The following is a 24,323-nucleotide window of genomic DNA, read 5'->3' as shown; positions in this document are numbered from 1 at the left end:
GAAGCCAGGTACACCCTCGGTGAGTGAGGTGCTGGTTCTACAGGGTGACCTTGAGGTACGTTGGCTCATGTATAGAAATAACTTTGCACCTGGGGTCCTCCAGTCTCGGATTATAAGTTCTAAGTTCAAGGTTTGCTAAAAAAACAAGGCAGGTATTTGTAAGGTAAAGTTGGGCAATTATAGGCACAACAGTGTTGGAAAGAGCTGGTGGCACACTGAGGCTATAATTTTACCAGTCTATAATTGTGCCACCTTACGTCCTTATATCCTGAATATCATTTTCAACAAATCCTTCTTTTGAGAAAATCATTTGACCTCCAAGAACATAACAAAATATTTAACCCTTTCATGCACGATGTATGCATATACCTGTACTTAAAGAGTTATTTGCTAATGAATTGTTCCAATGTTGTTTGTGATTGCTCTTGAATCGTTTGTTTAAAACTATCATTTCTCTCAAAATGTTGTTACATTAAACTGTGCATGTTTGTTCTTAGCAATATCGTATGAGTGAAAAAGATAGCAGAAATGTATTTTAGCGTGATTGTCTTATCAGTGTATACATATACTGTGTCAACTTGTATTAGCCAGTTTAGAGGCACTTTACCTTAGGTGACTAACCTATGATAGGCCCATATGGAACAGACGCCACAAAACCGGCATGAACCCGGGTACACAGTATCAGTTCATTTGATGGTCTCATGAGGCTACAATCCACGTGGCACCGGGCCTTTCCCTATTAATGCACCCGTCAATGTAAACCCAGTACCCCCCTGATCCGACAGTTGGTTCTTAGCCGACAAGTGGCTTTTTTTTTCTTGGGCCGGGATTCGACACTAGAGTTCATCAAGGACTTTATCTGAATTTGCTCATTTTCAGGCCTATTTTCACTTTTTTAAGGCCATTTGACTTGACGATAATGTTAAAAAATCATGCTAAAATCATAGAAAAACAAAGAATTACACTTTCTGCTGCTGATAACATCACCTTTTTGCCAAAGATTTTACACATTGCTGGATTCAAGGTTAGGCTGTTCTGTTATGTATTGGGTACCGTAAGATGGGGTGGCATTGGGCCTAAGGCTAAATGGGGTGAAATTGCACCATATTTTTTCCACTCAACAGCTTTAAGCATAGATGGCAATTCTTCTAAGTCAACTGAGTCACTGTAAAAAAACATATCTCAATGTGCTGAAATTATCATAGTTTGACCCAAATAAGATTTTGGAAGTTGGGGCAATAGCACCCCAGGGTCAACTTCACCCCACGTAAGGGTACATTATTCACCCTGCACTAAAGGCAGTCCTTTACTGTTATCATGTCGTCTTTCTAACGAAGTTGGGGCAATAGCACCCCAGGGTCATCTTCACCCCACTTTAAGGGTACATTATTCACCCCGCACTGAAGTGAGTCCTTCTTTAATGTTATCGTGTCTTTCTAACGTGATTCTTCTCATCTTTTCCAGATTGCGTCAAATCAAGTACACGGTCAACTTGATTCTAACGGTGATCGTGTGGAGATTCGTCATGCACAAATCAAAACTTGCCAGAGACTTGTGGAAGCAGCTGTTGGCCGTATTAATGCGTCCGATGAAAGGCATCTGGAATGCGGTGGTGCTGGGGAGATAGTGACAACGCGGCATTGGGAGATTCATTGGGAAGACTGGGAGCGAGGGGGGTAGGTAGGGTTTCCAACAGGTGACGTGCCCCTTTCAAAAGAGGACTGGGAGGTCAGGGTTTCTTCCGGGTTGGGGCACATCCCCCTGAAAAAATTCAAAGGGGATGATAATTGATATCCCCCTGAAATTTGACAGGAAAAATTTGCGATCTGAATTGATATCTTCAGGATTTGTGAAGTAAAAGCACAAATGTACAGTTGTACACTAGTTTGCTTCCAAAGTGGTAGTTTCCATTCAATTTGACCTCTCTAATCAGGACACCTCTCTATTAAGGACAGCACTTGTCCGTCCAGAGGGTGTCCTTGAGAGAGAGGTTCTACTGTATTTGTAAGCCAATCTAAGGAGTTTTAGGAGTAAAAAAAGTCTCGGGACAGGTTATTTATCATAAAAAAAAGAGAAAATATTTTTTGGTGTCCCTGCAAATTTAGTCTCTGGTAGAAACGAGTTGGTATCAATCATTTGCCAGATATAAGATCAATTTGGGGATTTGTTTTTAGGAGAAAAAACATTTCAGGACAGGTTTTTGCCTGATTTTGAACCCCAAAAAAATGAATGATGCCAAAAGTTTTTCAAAATTAAATGGACAGTTCAAAAATGCGAACCCCTCCCCCAAACTTAATAGATTTACTTTTGTTGGCATCAAAGCAATTTTGAGATTGTTCCAAAGAAGAAAAAAATGTTTAGGAAAAGATTTGTGTCCCCTCAAATTCAGATCTCTGGTAGAAATCCCGAGAGCCATTGGGTCCTTCTCAGCTCAGTGCTCATCAAGATGCGATTCTACTGGAACAAGTCCTGGATTGGATTTTCAATATGGGATATGATGTATGATGCACTGTATTCCACTGGGTGAGAGAAACAGGTCCTACGGGATGCGCCAAAAAAAATGTTGAACGCACGTCACCTGCAGCAGTCGTCTACTGCCTGCTGCACTGGATTATGCTTGTATGTTAAAATAGTTCTCAGTATCGCCAAGAAGAATCGATTCCCCAACTTGCCGAGTATAGTGTGAATTCAAGGCAGGTGCCCCAACTTACAGAGCAGTGGTGCCTGGAAGAGGCCTGGGAAAACGTCTGCCTCCGAAACGAACGGCCAAAATGTACGCTCAGTGGTAAATTTACCAAAATAACATGTCGATCTAGTTACTTGGACAATTGAATATATTACCAAGTGAACACAGCTTTATTCAATAGTTAGAACACTCCAACAACATAATTTTCCACATTATTGAAAAAAATTCTCCTTCCCCAGGACAGGCTAGCTCGGGAAGTTGGAAGGCCTGCTCGATTCTGGGCAATCTGGGTAACTGCTTCTCCAGGGTGGGTACGTGAGCTTAGAAACGATCTCCTTTCTGGAGTAAATTGTCGATTGAATTGGAATCACTGTGTCATTTTTTAAGGAAGAGACTCATTCAGATTAAACATGTTGTAAATAAGTTAAGAGTTCCCTGGGCATTTTAAAATTTAGATTTGGCCATTGCTGACATCTAATCAATCAAAGGTGGACACTTGGAGCCTAAACAACTCAATTGGAGGGTATGTGCCACCTAACCCTTTAAAAAAATTAAGGATACGTGCCCTTTAAAAAATTGAGCAAAAATAATTTTGTTGCTTTTCGGACCAATAAATGTGAATTCTGACGTTTTGATGAAAATCGGTTGGAAAATTAAAATTTAAAAGTCTGAAATTTAAAAAAATTGATTAATTAAAAAAATTTTGATTAAAAAGATTTTAAATGTTTTTTTCTAAATATTTTTTGCGCCTTCCTCCCTAAACTTGCCCTCAAAACAAATTTCTGGCAGACACCAATATAGGCACAATAAACATGCAACAATCTTTTGTTTGTATCTGTTTTTATGTGGCTCTAAGCGGCTTCCTATGACTGGTATGAAGTTGCCTGTTCTGATTCTGGTAGGGTGTGTGGCTGTTTCATAATTTGGGTGTAAAACTGAAAAGACAAAAAGATCTTATGGGGAGGGAGAGTGAAATGCCAGTGAAGACAATCATGAAATGTTTGAATAAATTTTTATCCTGGATACACCTTTTTATATGGTCGGGGAGTAGCTGCCGACTGGTGTCCTCTCGGTGAGAGAGCGGACATTAAGGCAACTTTGGGGCGGCTTGATGGGGTTAGACGATGATGTAGCTTCTGATGTAGCCCTATGTAACCATTGATTGAGGTATTTGGTAAACATTTTAAAGGCTTTTTGACCATTTCTTGCACTTAGCAGCACAGGGGATTCTTACGAAGTAGGTTTTGTGAATTTGACGATTTGTATGCGGGTCATCGACGTAAGAAGGCCTAGTTCTTTGCATTTATAGTTGCATTTATACACTTGTTGAATTCCAAATGTTACCACCTGTGATTTAGGGGAGAAGCTCGGTACGCAGTTAAATCGATGTTGTGGTCGCAGAAATTGAAAAAAAAATCTTTGTTACAGAATTCCACAGATATGCATCCAAAAGTGCAGTAGAACATCTCTTAAAGGGGTACGCTGTTCGGAAAACGAAAAAAAAAGGAAAATTTCAATTTAAAGATCTGAATTTGAAAAAAATTATACGCAGTTGAATCGATGTTGTGGTCGCAGAAATTGAAGAAAAAAATCTTTGTTACAGAATTCCACAGATATGCATCCAAAAGTGCAGTAGAACGTCTCTTAAAGGGGTACGCCGTTCTTATTTAAGCATGGGTCAGGAAAATAGAAATGCATTCTAACACAATGCCGTAGTGCTGTTATCATGCATGCAAGTTTGCTGAAACTTGGTATGTATAGTGTTTGTATATCATTGTACACAATGGAAATCTTGACATTTTATATACAGTATGTATTTCCGCAATTGTAAATTTTCAAATTCAATTGCAATTTTTTACAAACGGTGTAGGCCTTTAAGGACACCAGTGGGATTGACCAGTGTGGTCCTTGTTAGAGAGGTGTCCTGATTAGAGAGGTCAATTTGAATGGAAATGACAGGTTTTGGACCAAAACCGATGTCCTTAGTAAAGAGTTTATATGAGAATCGTTTTATTATCCAAACTGCAAACCCAGCCAAAGAGACACTCTTCCTTTAATGATAAACATGCATAAATTATGGAAACTGTGTATTCATAATGCAGTGGAACCTCCCTTAGCGGATACCTATCTATTAAGGACACTAGTTTTGTTCCAAAATTGGCTGTTTCCATTCAATTTGACCTCTCTAATCAGGACATCTCTCATTTGTCAGTCCCGAGGGCGTCCTCAATAGAGAGGTTCTACTGTACTACATTATTCTGCAATTTTGTTCCAATTTCTCGCAACCACAAATCGGACTTAAATTCCCTGAAGGAGTATGTGGGCTTGTGTCGTGTTAAATGTTGATTATCCAGCGCGCGTCTATGTCTTAGTGTGTCAATTCTCTTATATGTGTCTTTGTCAAGGGAAATCCAACACTTTTTGAAAATAAACCATTTTGAGATGGTCCAAATTTTTTATTGCGGATACGTTCGAATCTTTGTCAACTGTGTCTATGCATCTCATTATAACATCTGGTCCCTTTTCAAACTCCAGATGCATTGCGTTATAACAGCTTGTCCGGTTTAAAGTCCAGATGTCATCAATAGCCGCACATACACCACCTGAAAATGGACCACCAATCTTGGTTCGCGAACCAATGCCGCACCATCGAAAATCCACCAAGCGTGTACACCAGCACTGCAGCTAGTTATAAAATCCGGCAACATATGGCGCGCAAACAATAAGCAGAAAGCGCCATTTCGAAAGCGCCACCTGGAGCCGAACCATCTAACTAGCTAATTGCCGATCCATTTGCGCGTACACCACGACAAAGCCGAGCTTTTAACAAGCCGGGCGAATTTGGACCATCAAGCTTGATGGGACAAATTCGCCCGGCAATTTGTACCGGCAATGCATCAAAATATAAAGAAGTGGGTCATTATTTTCAAAGTCCAGATAAACCACAATATAACAACTGGTCTATTTTTGGCCAAGTTCTAAATATGAGACCCACCACAGCAGAACCAGGCGCATGTCGCACAGAAGATGAGCCTAGATGACACCAGGAGATAATGGAAGAAATCGATGTGGTCATATTTCACAAAAGGCAGACAATAGAGAAATTAACAGACTGTCCGTCTCAACCTGCCAAGCTCAGAGCGACATGCGCCTGCTTTTGCTGTGACGGATCACATATTACAACTGGCCCCTTTTGGCAAAGTTCAGATACATTGCAATACAACCACTTTCTCTTGTCCTACCACCACAGTATAACAACCCACTGGTTTCTTGCCAAGTCCAGATGCAAAGCAATATAGGGACTGGTCCTTTCCAAAGTCCAGATGCATCACAGTGTACAGACATGGTAGTCTTCCGATTTTGACGGATTTACGGTTCTTGGGAGGCCAAAAAGTTGGGTTCCGAGATTCGTGCAGAAATGCAATAAAACCTGGTAGGATACAGGCATTGGACTTCGTCTGCCAGTGCAAGAATTAAGCTATGCCACAGTCTGTTTTTTTTTCTTCACATAACCGCAAACTATATAGTAGCTACAATATCAGGGCAAATATTTCCGGTTACAGTTAACCCTTTTGCTGTGGGTGCCACTTTCGGCCAGCACCACCAAGTGCTGTGCAGTGGCTGCCAGTGCTGACATCTATCTGAGTTGAAAACGCTATTCAAAATGCTGCCATCTGTAGTGTTTGGTTCAAATTAATGTTCCCTGAATGGGTAGAGCATGTTTAGACAGGGTGAAGTCCAGTACTGATGAAATGACATGCTGTTTATTATACAAATAGTGGATGTTTGGGAGTCCGATCATTCCATATTGGACGACCTTAAACATCCACTATTTGCTATATTATGCAACCAAATGTCTTGGCAAAGAAATCAATCCAAAGGAAAATAATGAAACAATTTGTTTTTAATGAAATATACAAAATGTAAACAGCATTGAAATTTATGATACAAAATTCCATTGCAAATCTTGAAGTGGCAGCCATCTTGTGTTTGAATTGATGGCAAATTTGTTTCTTAAACGTAACTACCGACGACCATCCAAGATCATTTGTAAACTTCATTTTGATTGGATTAAAACCTTTTAGGATCCGTTACGACATTTTTTTGGATCCGTTATTGCTTTTTTGGATCCGATACGATGTGATGACTTGAAATCACATGATGTGAATCGAGTTACGCTATTGGCCAAGAACATTTGGTAGCATAATATAGAAGAAAGACGTGCTACTCACGTCATCCGTACCTGACGGGACATTTTCATGACGTGCTGTGCACGTTGCTCACAGCAAAAGGGTCAGTAGGTCAATATAACCCTTGAACCATTGTGATATTGTCAAATTGCTCTACCTCTTAAAATGTACCATTCCGTGTGCCCCATGTTTATGCTATATGCTCATGTTAGTCTATTACACTTTCTGTCTGCGCTGTGAGCTCGTGTCTTTCTTGTTTTGTCATTGATTTAAAGGAGCAGTGTCAAACTGTTGATGAATATGTGGAGTTCCCTCTACCGAGAAGCTGAATAATCTATGTACCGGCCCAGCATTATCTAGCCACTTCTCCTTTAAATGATGCAATTTAGAGCTTGCAAACAGAGTCAAATAGTCAGCTGCTTGGTCAATCATTTTTAGTAGGCCTTTAAGTATTGTGCCTCTTGATTACCACCCAGAAAAATAGGTGAAAAACTTTCGGTGCTTTGTGTGCGTTTTGATAACTCGCTACACCAAAGCAGGGGTGGATCAAGGTGCAGAAAAAAGAGGGGGCTGCACTCCATTTATTATCAAAGTTCCTGGTGTGTTCCAAAATTTTACGGTCAAAGATTTTTCATGAATAGGGGTGTTGTCTGGTGCGCCCGCTCCCCCTCTTTGGATCAACACCTTCACAGCGTGGTTGCTTCCGGCAGGGGCATGTTTCAACCTCATCGTGTTGTTCATACGACTTGGCAGTAGTCAGGGGTCAGACTGGTGGTCTCCTAGTGACTTATAAGAGGGGCAAGGGAGCCAGATCTGGTGTCTGAGTGAACATCTGAATCCTCTCACTACAAGCTTAAATAGTCTTGATGCACTCTGCTATAGTAGAGCCACCTATTGGTTACTTGATCTTATTCAATCTGCCCCAAATGGCTCCTTCCTATCTCACCCTTTAAGGTAAATTATGCTTCGTTCATATCAGAAACCTACAACGCATTTGGGTTTCTTAAATGTCATCAAATGGTTGCAATAATGGATTTTCCAAACAACCCTCTTTTATATGTAATGGTACCAGAAGCTAGTCGGTCGGTAGATTTTACCGCTCGTGCAATATACATGTATCTATGTGGCGATACCATGTGTGGCATCATAGATGTTATGACATTTGCGGTAGACATTGCTCCATATACGTCAATTCGGAACTTCAGGTCCGGATGTGACGATGGTACAGATTGGGAAGTCTCATGCGTAACCGACAAGTCCTATAACGCAATCTCCTTCAAAGAACACACTGCCTCGTGACCACCTGGTTATGCATGATTTGCAGTTGAGCGCAACGCAGTCTTTTCATTGAAAGAGATAGGCTTTTTAGGTAATATCCGGTTTGCGCGAGACTTCTCAAACCGCACCATCATCATATCTGGGACCGAAGTTACAAAGAGACGTATCAAACAGCGTGCGGTGACTTCACCAATGTCATGTGACTCGTCACAGCTAAAACAGAGCATGTCGCTCTGAGCTTGGCAGGTTGAGACTCCGACTGGTTGTTCATTTCACTAGTGTCTGCCTTTTGTGAAATCGATTTCTTCCATTATCTCCTGGTGTCAATAAGGCTCATCTTCTGAGCGACATGCGCCCCCTTTTGTTGTGACGGGTCAAATATCCAATTGGTAAATGCATCTGTCGCGTTAGCGATATCCGAAAGATCGAAACATTGTTTTATACTGCAACCCAGAAAAAGTTTGCGGCCAGTTTAAATAATTTTCAGTCCCAACCTTTTACTGTAAAACTTAACATATTGCAGGTATATATTTTGGAGAACTACCAGAACCATAATGCATATTAAATGTCTGAACAAAGTTTCGTTCTGTGCTTGTTTATTTTCCCGATTATGTCGGAATGCAAAACTAAAACGCAAACAGAAATTTTTTCGGGTGACAGTATTTGACACCATTGGTGATATCGTCTTTGTCGGTCTACGCTTTGCCCAGTTGTGACAACTCTAACTGCATAAAATGTCACGTTCTACGGTGTCCATTTCAACTGATTAAAAGGATCATAGGTGGCGCCAGGAGGAAATAACGTTATTTCCCCAGGCCGCGCCAGGATTTCTAAAGAGAGGGTCGTCAATTTTGAAAACGTATTTCAGGTCCGGGGCCTGTCTCAATCTTGATAACTTTTTTTCTAAAAGGGGTCCTTCGCATCCGCAAATACCCAGCCTCTGAAGAGTTGTGTCCACCAAATGGAATGTAGATTCACTTTTACACTTAAAGGGACAACTTTGGCATGAGATATGTTGGTTTGTCATACAAAAATGGCTTCCTGGAAGACAATGACTTCTCCAAACGGGATAATTGAAAACTCATTAAACTGCAGTAAAGGATGCACTAGGTGGTGTGTAACCATCGGCCTGTCTGAAATTCACAAGCCATGTCAAAAACTGGTGGAAATCATTATCAGGGAGAGTAATATTAGCCTTAGTGTGATAATACATGTGGCGGCCCCTGGTGGCAATCGGAGGTATTACCCACCTGGCCAGGTGAATCCCACTCACAAGTTTTCCCTTTAAAAGATGTACTCTACGAATGTAAAAAATTGTGTAAAAAATGTTGAAGTGAATTTTGTTTTGGCTATGATGCATTTGTATTCCTCTTGGAATATGAGTTCCCTGCAAAATCAAGTTGAAATGGATGCAAATAAATGTTTGTTAGGTGTCTTTGTTTTGTGATGTTTGACTCTGGGCCCATAGGTTGCACCCCATAGGTTGCACCCCATAGGTTGCACCCCATAGGTTGCACCCCATAGGCTGCACCCCATAGGTTACACCCCATAGGTTGCACCCCATAGGTCGCACCCCATACTGCTTAAAGATACCATTTTATTTGTTAAATCACGTTTAGAAATACTTGTAACATAAAAGCTTGTATATATCTGGTCGGAACATTTAGATCTCTGTATTATTCTCTTTAAATTATATATGTGACTCGATAACTAAATTATGTCTTTGTTTTGTTCTGTTGATGAAATTTCTTAAAGGCCTACGTCATTGGAAGTTAGAAATTTGTATTTGAATGTCAAGGTTGGACCTGTATGGGTTCGCACCAGTTGTGCCGGAAATCATATTTGAACCAGGTCTCTCGTCTTGCAATACAAAGGTTGACCCATAGATTCTTGCCATTTTGGACGATGATCGGACTGGAACCCTATCCCTGGTTGCTTATCATGCTTGACCACGGAGGGCCAAGTCCCTTGTCTTGGATAATGTGCTTGACACTTTGGAGGAATTAGTTCACCCAGTTGGGCAAAATCTACAGGATCTTTTGGCACAACAGGATCAGCAATGTAGACTTGCTCCAAAGAACAGGGTGCCCACCAATCGCCAAAATGGTTCAAAGACGTTGCTGGAGGTGCCTGGGACATGTGTGCCGAATGCCACCTGGCACACTCCAAGGATAGCACTCCATTTGGCCAAACAGGATCAGCAACATAGACTCGCTCCAAGAACAGGGTGCCCACCAATCGCCAAAATGGTTCAAAGACGTTGCTGGAGGTGCCTGGGGCATGTGTGCTGAATGCCACCTGGCACACTCCAAGGATAGCACTCCATTTGGCCAAACAGGATCAGCAACGTAGACTCGCTCCAAGAACAGGGTGCCCACCAATCGCCAAAATGGTTCAAAGACGTTGCTGGAGGTGCCTGGGACATGTGTGCCGAATGCCACCTGGCACACTCCAAGGATAGCACTCCATTTGGCCAAACAGGATCAGCAACGTAGACTCGCTCCAAGAACAGGGTGCCCACCAATCGCCAAAATGGTTCAAAGACGTTGCTGGAGGTGCCTGGGACATGTGTGCCGAATGCCACCTGGCACACTCCAAGGATAGCACTCCATTTGGCCAAACAGGATCAGCAACGTAGACTCCAAGAACAGGGTGCCCACCAATCGCCAAAATGGTTCAAAGACGTTGCTGGAGGTGCCTGGGGCATGTGTGCTGAATGCCACCTGGCACACTCCAAGGATAGCACTCCATTGGACAGACGACGGGAAAAGAGACCTGGTGCTGTTCAGTAGAAAAGGAGACGAGGCAACCTGGTCTGACCTGGGGAAACGTCCACAGACAGGCTGCCCACCAGACAGGGTGGAGATTGAAAATTGAAGCCTTAGGCACGAGGAGGACTAAATAAGGAAGTGGAGTAAGGAAATACGGCAGAAATCAGATTAGGAAATTGGGTCTCGGAATCCAAAGGTTGTTTTCAAGGTAACCCATCATCCACACTGGGCTCCCAGTGGCGATTCCCAGGTACCCAGTGAATGCCAACTCTGCCCCTGGACATGTCCATGGTAACCCATCCTTGAAGCTGAAGCTGTGTTGTGTCTGCATGTGCATTGTCTCTGGACCCCAAGTAAGCAAACGAAAATGAAATATTTATCACAGAAATAATGTTTTATTTCATTTTGTTTATATTACATGTAATTTTGTACGAAATAAACAAACATATATACATATATATAATAGCTCAAAAGCTTGGACTTACATTGTCTATAAGCATACATTTCATTTCGCAATTTCTATATTCTTTCTCATGCCGAGAAAAACCTTCTTGACCATCAAGGTTTTTGCATCTTTATCAAGATTTAGGGCTGTTTATACCATCATGAATTGATAAAGACTTTATTTATTCTTGATACCATACATTTATATTTAATGGGTAACTCGTGTCAAATTTCACCGTATAATGTTTTAGCTGTTTTTGACAAATGACTACGTCACTTTCTCATAAATCGGTAAGGTTTTCGAATCGAAATGCACATTTTCTAGAAATTGATGGTTTTAATCCCGCCCAGACGGCTCGCTTCGATGCCGTTGAAGTTGCGCTACGCCGACGACGTTTTCGTTGATGACGTCACAACATGAACATTTTCGTGGTCGCGGTGGTTTACATTCGATTAAAACAGCGATTTTATGATATATCTAATCAAAAATGGAAAATTTGAGCTTTACATTTGTGATCAACAATAAAAAACGGACGTATTTCCGCAAAGTTGTAAATCACATCATAGTATCACTTTAAGCAGAGTATAAGACCAAGGGATTCAGCTGTCTGTAAAATTGTCTTGCATAAATAATTATTATATGGACATTTTGTACAATATTTAGGCTATAGTTGTTCACGTCTCTGAAATAATTAATCTAGAGAATGGGATAATACTTCAGGTAATGCAGCGGTCGATATAAACTCGGCCCCCCTACCAGTCAGACACTCGACACTTTGACAGCACTTGTCAAAAAACTGGGGCAGACCTCCTGACTTTTTCACCAAATATGGGATATCCTATTGTCAGGTACAGTGGAACCTCCCTTAGCGGACACCTCTCTAATAAGGACACCTCTAATAGGGACAATGCATTTGGTTCCAAATAGGTCACTTCCATTGGATTTGACCTCTGCAATCAGGACACCGCTCTATTAAGGACACCGTTTGTAAGTACCAGGGGTGTCCTTGATAGAGAGGTTCTACTGTAGGCCTACTTATTTCTTCTTCGAACCACTAACTGTCTACACCTCATTAGCATTTTATGTGTGTGCACAAGGCCTTTGTCCATGGGCCATGCAGCGTGAAATAACACCATGGCAATATACGCCAGTTAGGTAGGCAAGATTAAGTTACACGAAAGTACCAATAGGGGTCTCTCCCATCTCGCAGTATGTCAACATCTTTCACGTTTGTATGAGGAATATATATAGTGCTGAATCCAACATGACCAAGTGCCCTTACTGTGTATATTAGTCACCCAAAGGTGGTGAATTTAACCCCATGCTCCTGCCTTTCTTCCCCCTTTAATCACTTTATGACCATTGTGAAGTTCGCTGGGAATATTCCCCTCTTTCCGTGGACTTCACCTTCCCACCAATCGTCCTGCTTCTCTGTCATCGTCAAGACGACGATAACGTCACCTGAAATCAGAAAGGGAAATTCCAACAGCTAGCCCAAAGACAAATCTCTAACGTTATTTCAAATCACCACGTCCTGGAAAGATTGTGTGTAATATCGCCACTTTTTAATGTCAATTACCGTCATGTTGTAAATGGCGATATAACGCGCGAAGGGGTCTCTCTCATCTCAAAATACGTCAAAACTGGGGTAATTGTAGCCCCTGCCTATGATATTGATTTATATCCCCATGAATCAAACAATGCAGGGGCTACAATTAAACAGGGGCTACAATTACCCCATCCTACCCTATCTAGTGGTGAATCAAACAAGACCCAGTGTCCTCACTGTGCGTATTAGTCACCTGAAGATGGCCAATTTAACCCCCTGCTCCTGCATGTAGTCCCCCTTTAAGAGAATCATGTGATATTTCACATGATAACAAAACTAACAAGAGGCCCAAGGGCCTGGCGCTCAGCTGAAATATATGAACATGGAAAGTACCCGATAGATCTCTTTCAACCTCAGTTTTGTCAATATATCAGGCAAACATACCAAAGTAAAAAGACTTTTAAATGGTGACAAATATGCCACTTATTAGTCAAATCTAAGTGCCTGAGCCAGGCTGACCTTGAAAAGTAGGTCAAATAGAAAGCCCATGTGATATCATGTAAAGGAGACTTATTGTACACCAACCATAAAATTCATGTCACTCTGGATACAGCAAAGGCTTTAAAATAGAAAAAAAACCAAGATGGCCGCCCACCAAATTATTCAAAAAAGTAAAGAAAATGTATTTACAAGTGAAAAAAGTAAAAATTAAAAAAAAAAAAAAATTGACCCGAAGTGGGATTGGAACCCACAACCTTCAGAGTCATACAAGAGCGGGAAATTCAAATCAAGCTTAAACTAGGTCAACACAGATTTTGGCTCAGTAACGCCAACTGGTAGTATCAATCAAAACTACTCTTAGTAGTTTCAAGACCTACATGCATGCGGTCCTTTTCAACTTTATTTCAAGCTTCTATCTGCTTGAATAAAGCGCCAAAAAATTGTTTTGTGATTTAGGCTTTTTGCCCCCTGGTGGCCAAACTGTTAATCCTGCCGGACCCACACTTGGTCTATTCAGGAGTCCTGAAGGGTCTAAATGGCTTATAGGGAAAATCTATCGCCTATCCGCCATACTTTTGAAACGTGCCTGTTTAACGGACAGACAGACAGACAGACAGACAGACAGACAAACGGACATTCATTCTACCATTTACTCATATGAATAGCTCAGCTTGTCAGCTGAGCTAAAAACCAATTTTTGAAATTGATCTTACCGCTATTGAAGGATAAATCACACGGCAGATCAGCAGTATAATTATGAAGGGCTCGGACTTTGTTTATCTTTTGTTTGGCACTAGCCCAGGGATCAATGTGGGACTTCGGGGCTGAAAGACAACAAATAAAGCATTGGTATTGTTTTTGCAATATGTGACAGTTAAACCAGGCGCATGTCGCACTGGTTGTTCATTTCACTGACCAGGGTTTCCGCCAGGATTAAATTTGAGGGAGCAAAAAAAATTTTTTTTTTCTTAAAAAGGGTATATGACCCCTCCTGAGACGGTTTTTGGCCCTAAAACCGCTACAGTTGGCTCCCAAATGCTCTTATTTTACATATCAAATCATGAAAATTACTCATTTGACAGTATGACAAACTTTAGTGCCCAAAATTAAGGGGGGGATACCCCCCTTGAAATATTTCAGGGGGATGAATCCCCCCATCCCCCCTCTGGCGGAAACCCTGCTGACTGTTGTTCTTTGGCTAAAATCCGTACAAAATCCGCAAATCCATAACGGGTAGTCAGCTCAGCAGGGTGTACAAGTGGAACTGAAAGAAGCAGTAGAATCAAGCTGTACACTTCAAGCAAACATTTCATAAGGTACAACTTGACACCAAATATGACTATCTTAAAGCTTATAGTTTTTAAGTAGGTCACAAAAGTGGGTCAGCTGGCTGAAGTGCAAGTAAAAAATTCTACGACCGCCTCCAAAGTTATTTGCCGTAAAGTTCTGACGCCGAAAACTGGGTACTTAGGGTGACAACAGCGGTTTCATTACCTGGACGTTTGAAACTTTGGGTGGATTTGATTTTTGGTTTCGCGCCTCGTGTGTCGTAGACAGAAAACGATTTTCCACTTGAATTGGTTCCCAAGGATCGTCCACGGGTATTAGCTGGTTTGGTAACAACGCGATCGACATCGTAGGACGGCCGTCTACGTTCATCTGGCGTCGGCGGAGAACGATCGCGGAGGGAGTGCGTTGAACTCTTTCTTTTTTTTGAGCCACCGAAACTAGCATTCTGAAAATGGAGGATCATGAGGGCATGAGGGCATGAGGATCATGAGGGCATGAGGATTATGAGGGCATGAGGATCATGAGGGCATAAGGATCATGGGGGCATGAGGATCATGAGGGCATGAGGATACATGAGGGCATGAGGATCATGAGGGCATGAGGATCACGAGGGCATGAGGGCATGAGGATCATGAGGGCATGAATATGATATGAAGTGATTCAGGACGTAACATTTGAGCCACAGCAGCCTACCAATTGCGCTGCAGCCTGAGCTCAGGAAAACATTTTTGCTTTACCGAGACCACTGGAATGACGAACATGTCACTGCACACAAAAGCAGTTTCTGTTTATTCTTGGTCTAAAAGTTCCCCGAGTACTTTCTTACCTTAAAGTCAAACCTCGACAGAAAGCCAGACTCGGAAGACTTGCGCGCAGTTTCCTCAGCTTTCTTCTTGACTTTATCGGCAACGATCCCGGCAGCAATTTCCGCCTGTTTTTCAAGGACGTTATACAATGGATCACAACCGGGAGGTCTGTCTACCAGGCCTTGGAGGATCTGAAAGGCCCTGACGTCTTCACCATAGAATCTGTGGAAAAATATAACAGGACCTTTATTGCAACATTTTTAGTCAAAGCGATGTTTTGATGTTTTCTTTTGAAATACATTGTAATATTTGAACAACATTAGACCTCTCTCAGTTTGTCCATGTTCCTAATCTTCTTCTTCAGAGTTTGCTCTGCACTTGGAGGTGATTTTCTCCAGGGAGTATTCCTCCTCCAAGGCGGGATGAGCGTTTATGCGTGCCACTACGGTTATGCGCCAATTGGGTTTCGTGGCCTAGTGAATTCGACTTCGGCGAGAGGTTGAGTCCACGCAAGCTACTCACAATTTTCACTTGGTGGGGTCTTTAACCGGCCATGGCATAGACGCCAGATACAAGGAACCTCGGTTTTAAAGGGGTTCACTGTTCATAATTACTTGTAGTCCAGTCAGATAGAAATCCACTAATACACGATGCCGTAGTGCAGTTATTTTGAATACGAATTTGTAGAAACTTTTTACTTATAGTATTTGTATATCAGTCTACAGAAAGGCAACGCTCAAATTTAAATTTAGTATGTATTTAATGAAATTGCAAATTTTCAAATTCAATTACAAATTCAACATTTTCAACGAACGGCGTAGGCCTTTAAGTGAATGACGGTAACTTAGCCAAACTTACTTCTTATTTGCATCCTTCCTCTCAATCAAGCCACTTCCCTCGATCGAGATCCCAGCGAATAGGCCCTTCGTCTTCGAGTAGGAATAAATTGCGGCGGGACTTTTCACAGATACGTCAGCCTCAACATTACGACCCAACGGTCCTGCAGCGACCGTGAAGTTTCCTCCAAGGGTGAGGTTGCCGCCTTTCGAAAAAGCGTCAACTGCTGATTGGGTGTTGAGAATGATGACGAAATCTGTTACCTAAAGGGACATCGGGAAAAGTTATTGACGTTTCTTGGCGGCCTATATTCAGAAACTCAAGTTTGCCACAGTTGCAGCTGCTGTGTTAAGCTGTAGGTCGCAAATGCATCGATAATAACAAAGCATTTTGAGGCATTTTGGAGAAATATGCAATCAAAATTGTTAAATCGACTTTGTTTTGGCATCATGATCAGTACTCCAGTTATCGATTATGATAATCAGATGGCTATGCGTTAAGTCATACTTGATAAAATTTTCAATGAAATCAGTTTTTTTGTACAAATGTAATTTGATAATGTAAAAATAAATTGACTGTTAATTCTAACCTGAATATCTTTACTTTTCATACTATTAAGTGACATTTATAGTAAATGAAAACGATCAAATCATATTTTCAATCTCATGCCCAACACGTTCAGGAAAATCGACCTCAAATTTACAAATGCCCTCTCCCCTTAATATGTTGGGTATGTACATCAGAAATTCTCTATTAGGGACACCCTCTGGACTGACAAGTGTCCTTAATAGAGAGGTATCCTGATCAAAGAGGTCAAATTGAATGGAAACAACCAATTTGGGACCTAAACTAGTGTCCCTAATTGAGAGGGCATCCTTAACAGGGAGGTGTCTGCCAAGGGTGGTCTCACTGTACTAAATGAATGCTAAATGCATCGTGGTCCCTTGCGGTATTTCGTCATGGTCTATGTATGCCAGGGCAAGCAAGCAAATACTCAAGTACATCTGTGGACGCTAACAACTGACTGAATGATAAATACCTCGGCTCCAATTTCGAATCCACCTCCAAGTCCAGCAAGCCCAATGGCTGACGGCGGTGACCATGCTAGAAAAAAGAGCACATAACTAGTGATAATACTTGTGCAGTAGAACCTCTCTATTAAGGACATCCCCTCGAGACTGAAAAGTGCTGTCCTTAATAGAGAGGGTGTCCTTAATAGAGAGGTGTACGCTAAAGGAGGTTCCACTGTATAACTCTTGTGAAAATTAATATATCTATGCTGACAGTTTATAATCAAAAATGGTTGTTGAACTTTATAAAAGCATAAACATTGTCAGGCTTGACACCTTCAACGCCGGTGTTTCACCCCCCAACACCCCCTTTTCAGACCCCCAGAAAAAAAAGTATAAGAGATGGCTGCATAAGGTCTTTTGCAGTAACTTCTCCAAGACAAGGTCTTCTTGAATCAATAGAGTTATGTTAGCTACATTCCTTTACTATATTTTATTTTTTGGTTGAAAAATGACCAAAAATGACCAAAATGACCCTCTTTTCCAACACCCTTGACCCCCTTAAAATTCCTGGTGTCGGAACAGATTTATTTTGTTATTCAATGGTTTGGTCTTTTCAGTTCCTGACTTGCCCTGAAGATGACGAAGGCGTAGTTCATGAAGTCCATGAGACTCCGATAACCAGCTCAAAGAGGAGATTTGGGCCACATAGTTCCTACCTTGCCCTGAAGATGGCGTAGTTCTTTCATGAAGTCGATGATACTCCGATAACCAGCTCAGAGGGGGATTTGGGCCACGTAGTTCCTACCTTGCCCTGAAGATGGCGATGGTGTAGTTCTTTCATGAAGTCCGAGACTCCGATAACCAGCTCAAAGAGGGGATTTGGGCCATGTAGTTCCTACCTTGCCCTGAAGATGGCGATGGTCCAAGCGACTCCGATAACCAGCACAAAGAGGGGGAATTTGGGCCGCGTAGATCTACATGATTCGGCGCTGAAGGTGATAACATGGTACTTACATCCATCATTAAGTTTAGCGATGACAATTCCACTTCCTCCTCTTGCAGTCACAAGGAAACCGAGCTTAAAAACGGACAGAATGGCAAGACCCTTTGCTTTCAAGATCAATGATACTGAAACAGAGAAATAAGAATAAGGAGTCGTAAGACAATGTCCTGGGGGAGTTTCATAGCCTAGTGGTTAATAATGCTAGCTACCATGCAAAAGGGCCGGGCTTCGATGCCTGGAATGGATTGTATTCCTGGATGAACCAGAGTGTGGCTTTCAAGGAACATGAGGAACCAAAATTCCTGGCTCTTCACCGTCCTTCGAATGAGACTTAAAACCAAGGTTCCTTGTATCTGGTATCTATGCCAGGGCAGGTTTAAGACCCCACCAAGTGAAAAACAGGAGTAGCTTGCGTGGACTCAGCCTCTCGCCGAAGTCGGATTCACTGGGCCACTAAACCCAATTGGTGCATAACTGTAGTGGCAAGTCAATTTATGAACGATCTTCACCTGGAATGATTTTGTCTGGTCCTGTCTTTGCACTTGGGAAAGTGAAATCCTGCAAGATCTTGGCTGCCTTTTTGGCCTCCGATTTGACGCTACTTGGAATTGGTGTATTCACCATCTTGATGACACCGATATCAAAGTGTCATTGGTAAGTGTTCAAAGTGTCAAAGCCTGTAGAATTTATAACTGAAAAGAAATCAAAATTATTTCAAAACCTCTTTTCTCAAGACAGTAAGTTGAGTAACTAGAGTTGAATCAAAGTCTACAGGTGTTCTGGGTAAGAGCCAAGTCAGGGCCTAAAAGTTCTTTACATTGGTGGAGTCAAGTGAATCCCATGGCGAGTCCATGATCAGGATGAGGAAGTTATTTTGGACTTGGGCCCCCCTGGCGACCAGTTCAGCCTTCAAGCAGTTGACAATGACAATGAGTCATGCGTCTCACCTGGCCAGAACAAGTTAAAGGGTCGCAGTGGCAAATGCGAAAATGGCATTGTCCGAAATTTGCTTAGGCCTTCTGACATGTTCTGAGTGTGAGCATCTGTTTTTGGGCCCTGGTTTGTGACTTTGTCAAATTGTCGTAGGTAATGATCATTCAACTTGAAAACTTACTGGACTTACAGTTACACTCACTGCAGTCTGCAGTGTAGACACTAATGCAGGAAGTTGGAACCAATGTCGACAATTATCATTCGCCAAGGCATCAAGTAAAATCTTGTAAGGAAATAAAAACTAGGACACAAGAATGACTGCACATGTGGTGTTACTGCACGTCAGAAGTAACACCTAATTCTCAGGATGACAAAATGTGTGTTTTAAAACCTGAAAATATTTCACAATTTCCTTTTACAGCCATTTTCGAAATTTCCTGCTAGCTGAACATTGTAGTACCAAATTTGTTAACACGATTTCTGATTGGCTTGGTGTTTCTTTAAATAGAAATAATTGTAAATAAAAGCACGTGCACAATTAAGTGTTCAGGAAACGACAGAATTTGATCACCACCATAATCAAGACAGGTTGTGTCAACTTCTTTGTCTTCACCACCATGATAAAACGTGTTGTCTCACCTACTTGTCACCAACAAGGACCACCATAATCAAGAGATGTGAACTATGTCTAATTGATGAATTAGATCCTACGGTGCTGACGTCTCGCGGGGAACAGATAAACAACTGGGCGTGACTTCAGTTACTTTTCTACGGAAAGATGGCAGCAGTCTCGAAGATGCGCAGAGCACCCGCGCAGACGACTGGTTTAAGTTTGTAAGATGGCTCCTGAAAATTTGATTGGAGTACCCTAGACGGGAAAACAGGAGAATTATATCATGTCCCGCTTGGCTGACTACTTCATGGTCGTAGGTTTTGACCATGAAAAAGAAAGTAAGTACATTGGAACATCCAGTTTTCCGATATTCCGCTTATCCTCTGTAAAATCCGACCCCAAACACTGCCGATTTTCTGAGGTTGCCAAAATTCGAGAATCCAGACACTGTACATTTGCAATGCTTCATGTACATCAATACACTACATTATGCATTTTTGTACATCATCATGGACAAGAAACCCTGAAATCTTTCAGAAAGTACCTCATCAACAGTTTTTGACCTACAACAGTGAGTTTATTTGCTGCGTTTTTTCTGGTTAATTGACTCATTGCTTAAAAAATGTGCATGGTTTCCTCATTTTTGATGTCTTTTCTGGTTAGGGCCTATAGGAAAATTATCTTGTCTTCATCTTCTGACTGCCGTCTCGGATCAGATGTTGTAAAGTTGAAACATTGCACGATATTGTTGTATTGCCACTTCGTGTGTAATATTGCCATTTACGTCATCGTGACGTTAATTCCTATCAAAAATTGGCGATATTATGCACAAGATCGAACATGCAACACAACAAAAGTCACTTAAATCTTAGGCCAACACACCAGTCGGAGGAAGTCACTGCTGTCTGTTCGTTGTGGCCAGCAGTGACTTCCTCCGCCAGGTTTTGAGGGTATCTATATCGTGCAACGTCATTTTACATCGCACCAGGCCGCAGCAGCAGGTAGTGATGTATGGCCACAATAAACCAGCGTCAGCGACTAACAAACGACAGTGTGGTGGCATATCTCATGTTTGTTAGTTCGTTGCGCCTATCAAGTTTTTTTTCATGCGACTTCCTCTGACAGAAGTGATGTCAGCTATGGACCTCTTCAACAAAGACAAAGCAGGGACCAGGGCCAAAACAAATACGCAAACTCAGAACATGTCAGAAGACCTGAGCAAACTTCGGACAAATATTGAAATAAGCCACTGTGATCCTTAGTTCCAGGTGAAATGTATGACTGATCAGCCCCCAAACAACCTTCTGTGAAATTCTACGTTCTGGTGTGTTTTCATGTTTTGGCTGTGAACAGCCACCACTGGCCGGTGCTGTCTCAGCTCTTGTCTATGTCAAGTGTTACCTCAGTCTGTTGGTCACTGTCAGTGTCACATCATCATAATAAACTGTAGTATACTACGTTATGTATCCAGTCAGGCAGTGACTGTAGGGTAGGTGGATGTCCCCTGTGGGAATCCTGCCGTCGGACATTATTTTGTGCAATATTCCAGACCCTCCTTGCCAAAGCCTAATGGTTGGTATAATGTACAGATTTTTTATAATTGTAATTACCTTCAGCAATGACGAGGAACACAATGCATTGAATCTATTGTAATTGGGTGTAATTATTTCAATAGTTACTTTAATAATCGGAATCTTCAAATGTGTGTCAGGGTCAGAGTAGTCACTGTCATATTGGGTTCTTTTTCTCAACAAACAAGGTATTTGTAATTGTAAGAGGAAGTACAAGTACAGTAGAACCTCTCTATTTGATTAAGGACACCCTAAGGACTGACGAGTACTGTCCTGATTAGTGAGTTGTCCTGATTAAAGAGGTGAAATTGAACGGAAGCTACCACTTAGGGACCAAAACTAGTGTCTTTGATAGAGAAGTTGTTGTTTATAGGGAGGTGTCTGCTAAGGGAGGTTTCACTGTAATTGTAAGAGTAGTAGATACATGTGCATGTAAAGTAAAGATATTTCAAATTGTGTGCCAATGATTTGCAGATTTAATTAGCACATTGATTGAATGAAAAAAAATAAAGTGGACGATCGTGTGGCTGACCATCTGAGAAATCTATGGTCAGATTCAGACACTGAGAAGGGAGTGTTATTTTGCCATATTTGCGCAATGCAAACCATACACGATTCCTGCGATGTTGTCTTACTCATATACCGATCGCAATGGCCTTGTGGTGAAGGCGTTCGCCTCGTGAACGTAAGGTCGAAGGTTCGAGGTCTGATGGTAACCTCTTTCCGATGCGGCCGGTTGGTTAGCCGCCACCTAGTTAAATATAGGGTACAAACTGCCTTCTCGCCAGGCGCATGGCATTCATTGGCATCAGAGGTAGGAGTTAGGAAGTAAAGAGTGTCTCATTATATGCGAAAGTTGGCTGGCCTTTTCAGTAGGGGTGAAAATAGTAGTCCCAAGGCCCAGGGTGTCCTTTTAGAGAGGTTCTACTGTACGTGTACATCATGGCTTTTGTTTTATTTTACATGTAGCACATCATCCGAATTGCATGCTATTCTCCAGTCATACTCCACTAAAGATAATTCCCCCTCATTGTCAGGGTGTCCTGATGCTGGCAGTCAATTATATTTGAATTACCGGGACAAGTGCTCATCCGTGTATTTCCTTGTGTACATATAATTACAGCATAAGAGGTAGTTGGGGACCATCTCAAAATGTGCTGGTGCCAAAAAACATACACCAGTATTGTACAGGGAGGGTTTGTCAATCTGGAAAATGAATTAGAAGAAGAAAAAATGATGTAGTCTCTTTTTCTGAAGGTGAGGGGGTAATATGGGGAATCATTTCAGGCATCCCAATTACCCCAAACACACACAGTTAAAAAATGTTGTGTGTGCTAATGAGGGTGACCAAAATTACTTCAAATTTTTTAGAGGGGTTTAAAACCCCCCTGAAGTATTTTGCGGTTTCTTGGCCTTGAAAATGGTCCAATCTATCATCTTTGCATAGACCATTATCATGAGGTGGTCAATCAATTCAGAAGTTTATCATGACAACATATACAAAAAATATCAAGTTATTCAAAAAAGTCCCAATTTTTGGTGCAAATGTGATGCGCAAATGAAAAAACAGAGAGCAGGGGGTGTCCCTCCCAAATTATGCTGTAGACAGTGGACTGCTATTTGTAAGCACCAGTGTTTGTTGAGATGGTCCCTTTGTCTTTCCGCATGTTGCAATGAATGATCCACAATCAAGGTCAATAGGCAATCTGAGTTTAAAGATGAAGCCAATGACAGTAATTGTTGATGTGATCCTCGGTTTAAAGTATCATTGTTTTTGGCACTCAGGCTCACCTTGAGTGGTTAAAATGTACTTGTCAGGGATGCATCGTTACTTTTGCGAAAAAATTATTATGACAGTTGGCCGAATCTGAGGCAGATGTACATCCGAACTTGTTGCATTTTCTAGGAATAAGTTCCGGTACTTATAAATCTGTTCTTCCAAATGCGATGAGGACTAGAACTGGAATTTTCATCTGTATAGTTAAAAAAAAATAATAGGCATTGACATGGTTGTTTATTTTAACTCTTGCAGGTCTGGGGTGATCCGCCGATCACATTGAGTAAAGTTTTTTTGTGAACAATTGCGATGGAAAAAACATGTGGATTGTGACAGCCCTAGACTCACTTTTACTAGTTTTAGGGGTGGGTTGTATGTGTTAGCCCAAGAGACATTTTGAGGCTGAAAAGTCCAAGCTGCTGGGTCAGCAGCCTGGTGCCCCCTAGGGTGGTTTCCTGGTGCCCCCCTCCTTGATCAGCTAGGCACCCGACAGTCTGCTTATATCATTATAGTAAATGGAACTTTTTCGGTTCGAAATCCTTGGATGTTTTTGTTAGATGTTCAAGAAGAGACTGTAATCATTTCTTGTTCAGTACCTTTCTGAAGAAAACTCTGTAAATATAGTAATGAGTAAACACTAGTGACGATGAAAAATTCATGCACAAAAAAAATGTCTGTCGGATGTACGTAAAATACATTGCGAGTCTTCTTTACAGTAAATCAGCTACAAGACTGAAGGTACTGATGATGGAGAATCTCAAAATGCTCCAACCAGTTACCTGCATCCAGCCTCCCCTGATTGATGACTATTGATTAGATGGTAGAATATTGATTTGGGTTGCATTGGATGGTTCAAGTTGTGTTAGTCTACAGCTTGAGACTAGCAATCCGGGATGATCGAAAAGCTGATGAAATTCAGAAGATTTTTGGTGTTAGTCTACAGCTTGAGACTAGCAATCAGGGATGATCGAAAAGCTGATGAAATTCAGAAGATTTTTGGTGTTAGTCTACAGTTTGAGACTAGCAAGGGATGATCGAAAAGCTGATGAAATTCAGAAGA

General features: G+C 41.6%; 3 protein-coding genes across 26 annotated transcripts in view; 2 read left to right on the top strand and 1 right to left on the bottom strand.

The window, feature by feature from the left end:
- The window catches only part of LOC135492189 (fatty acyl-CoA reductase 1-like), a 48,306-nt gene extending 46,023 nt beyond the window's left edge, over positions 1–2,283 (top strand). For all 3 annotated transcript variants that reach the window (XM_064778464.1, XM_064778465.1, XM_064778466.1), the window contains exon 13: positions 1,465–2,283. In XM_064778464.1, coding sequence (XP_064634534.1) covers positions 1,465–1,627 — 163 coding nt within the window. In that variant the 3' untranslated portion in view covers positions 1,628–2,283. The remainder of the gene's footprint in view (positions 1–1,464) is intronic.
- Positions 2,284–11,300: 9,017 nt separating this feature from the next.
- LOC135492241 (SH3 domain-containing YSC84-like protein 1) lies at positions 11,301–19,705 on the bottom strand. Of its 3 annotated transcripts, none has more exons than XM_064778571.1 (9): positions 19,484–19,705; positions 18,879–19,061; positions 18,381–18,494; positions 17,393–17,457; positions 16,375–16,616; positions 15,537–15,738; positions 14,915–15,155; positions 14,134–14,244; positions 11,301–12,831 (listed from the first exon to the last, which is right to left on the bottom strand). In XM_064778571.1, the coding sequence occupies exons 2-9, from the start codon at positions 18,991–18,993 to the stop codon at positions 12,719–12,721; spliced, it is 1,203 nt and encodes a 400-aa protein (XP_064634641.1). In that variant the 5' UTR covers positions 18,994–19,061; positions 19,484–19,705; the 3' UTR covers positions 11,301–12,718. The 3 variants fall into 3 exon arrangements, with proteins under 3 accessions (XP_064634641.1, XP_064634644.1, XP_064634643.1); XM_064778574.1 differs by having other exon boundaries at positions 19,493–19,705; XM_064778573.1 differs by lacking the exon at positions 19,484–19,705 and having other exon boundaries at positions 18,879–19,216.
- A 427-nt stretch (positions 19,706–20,132) lies between these two features.
- LOC135492237 (myotubularin-related protein 13-like) overlaps positions 20,133–24,323 on the top strand; it is a 101,904-nt gene continuing 97,713 nt past the window's right edge. For all 20 annotated transcript variants that reach the window (XM_064778570.1, XM_064778564.1, XM_064778550.1 and 17 more), the window contains exon 1: positions 20,133–20,253. In XM_064778570.1, the coding sequence (XP_064634640.1) occupies positions 20,199–20,253 (55 nt within the window). In that variant the 5' untranslated portion in view covers positions 20,133–20,198. The remainder of the gene's footprint in view (positions 20,254–24,323) is intronic.

Source organism: Lineus longissimus, chromosome 8 (assembly GCF_910592395.1).
Source record: "Lineus longissimus chromosome 8, tnLinLong1.2, whole genome shotgun sequence".
Classification (NCBI taxonomy): Eukaryota; Metazoa; Nemertea; class Pilidiophora; order Heteronemertea; family Lineidae; genus Lineus; species Lineus longissimus.
The sequence above is the reverse complement of the archived record's forward strand: the minus strand, read 5'-3'. Positions and strand labels throughout refer to the sequence as shown.

Coding starts and splice junctions, on each gene's coding strand:
- LOC135492241 (XM_064778571.1), bottom strand. CDS start 18,993: ATGGTGAATACACCAATTCCAAGTAGCGTCAAATCGGAGGCCAAAAAG. Junction 17,458..18,380: donor CGCTAAACTTAATGATGGAT/GTAAGTACCATG, acceptor TCTTTTTTCTAG/CATGGTCACCGCCGTCAGCC. Junction 14,245..14,914: donor CCAAAGTTTCAAACGTCCAG/GTAATGAAACCG, acceptor GTTGTCTTTCAG/CCCCGAAGTCCCACATTGAT.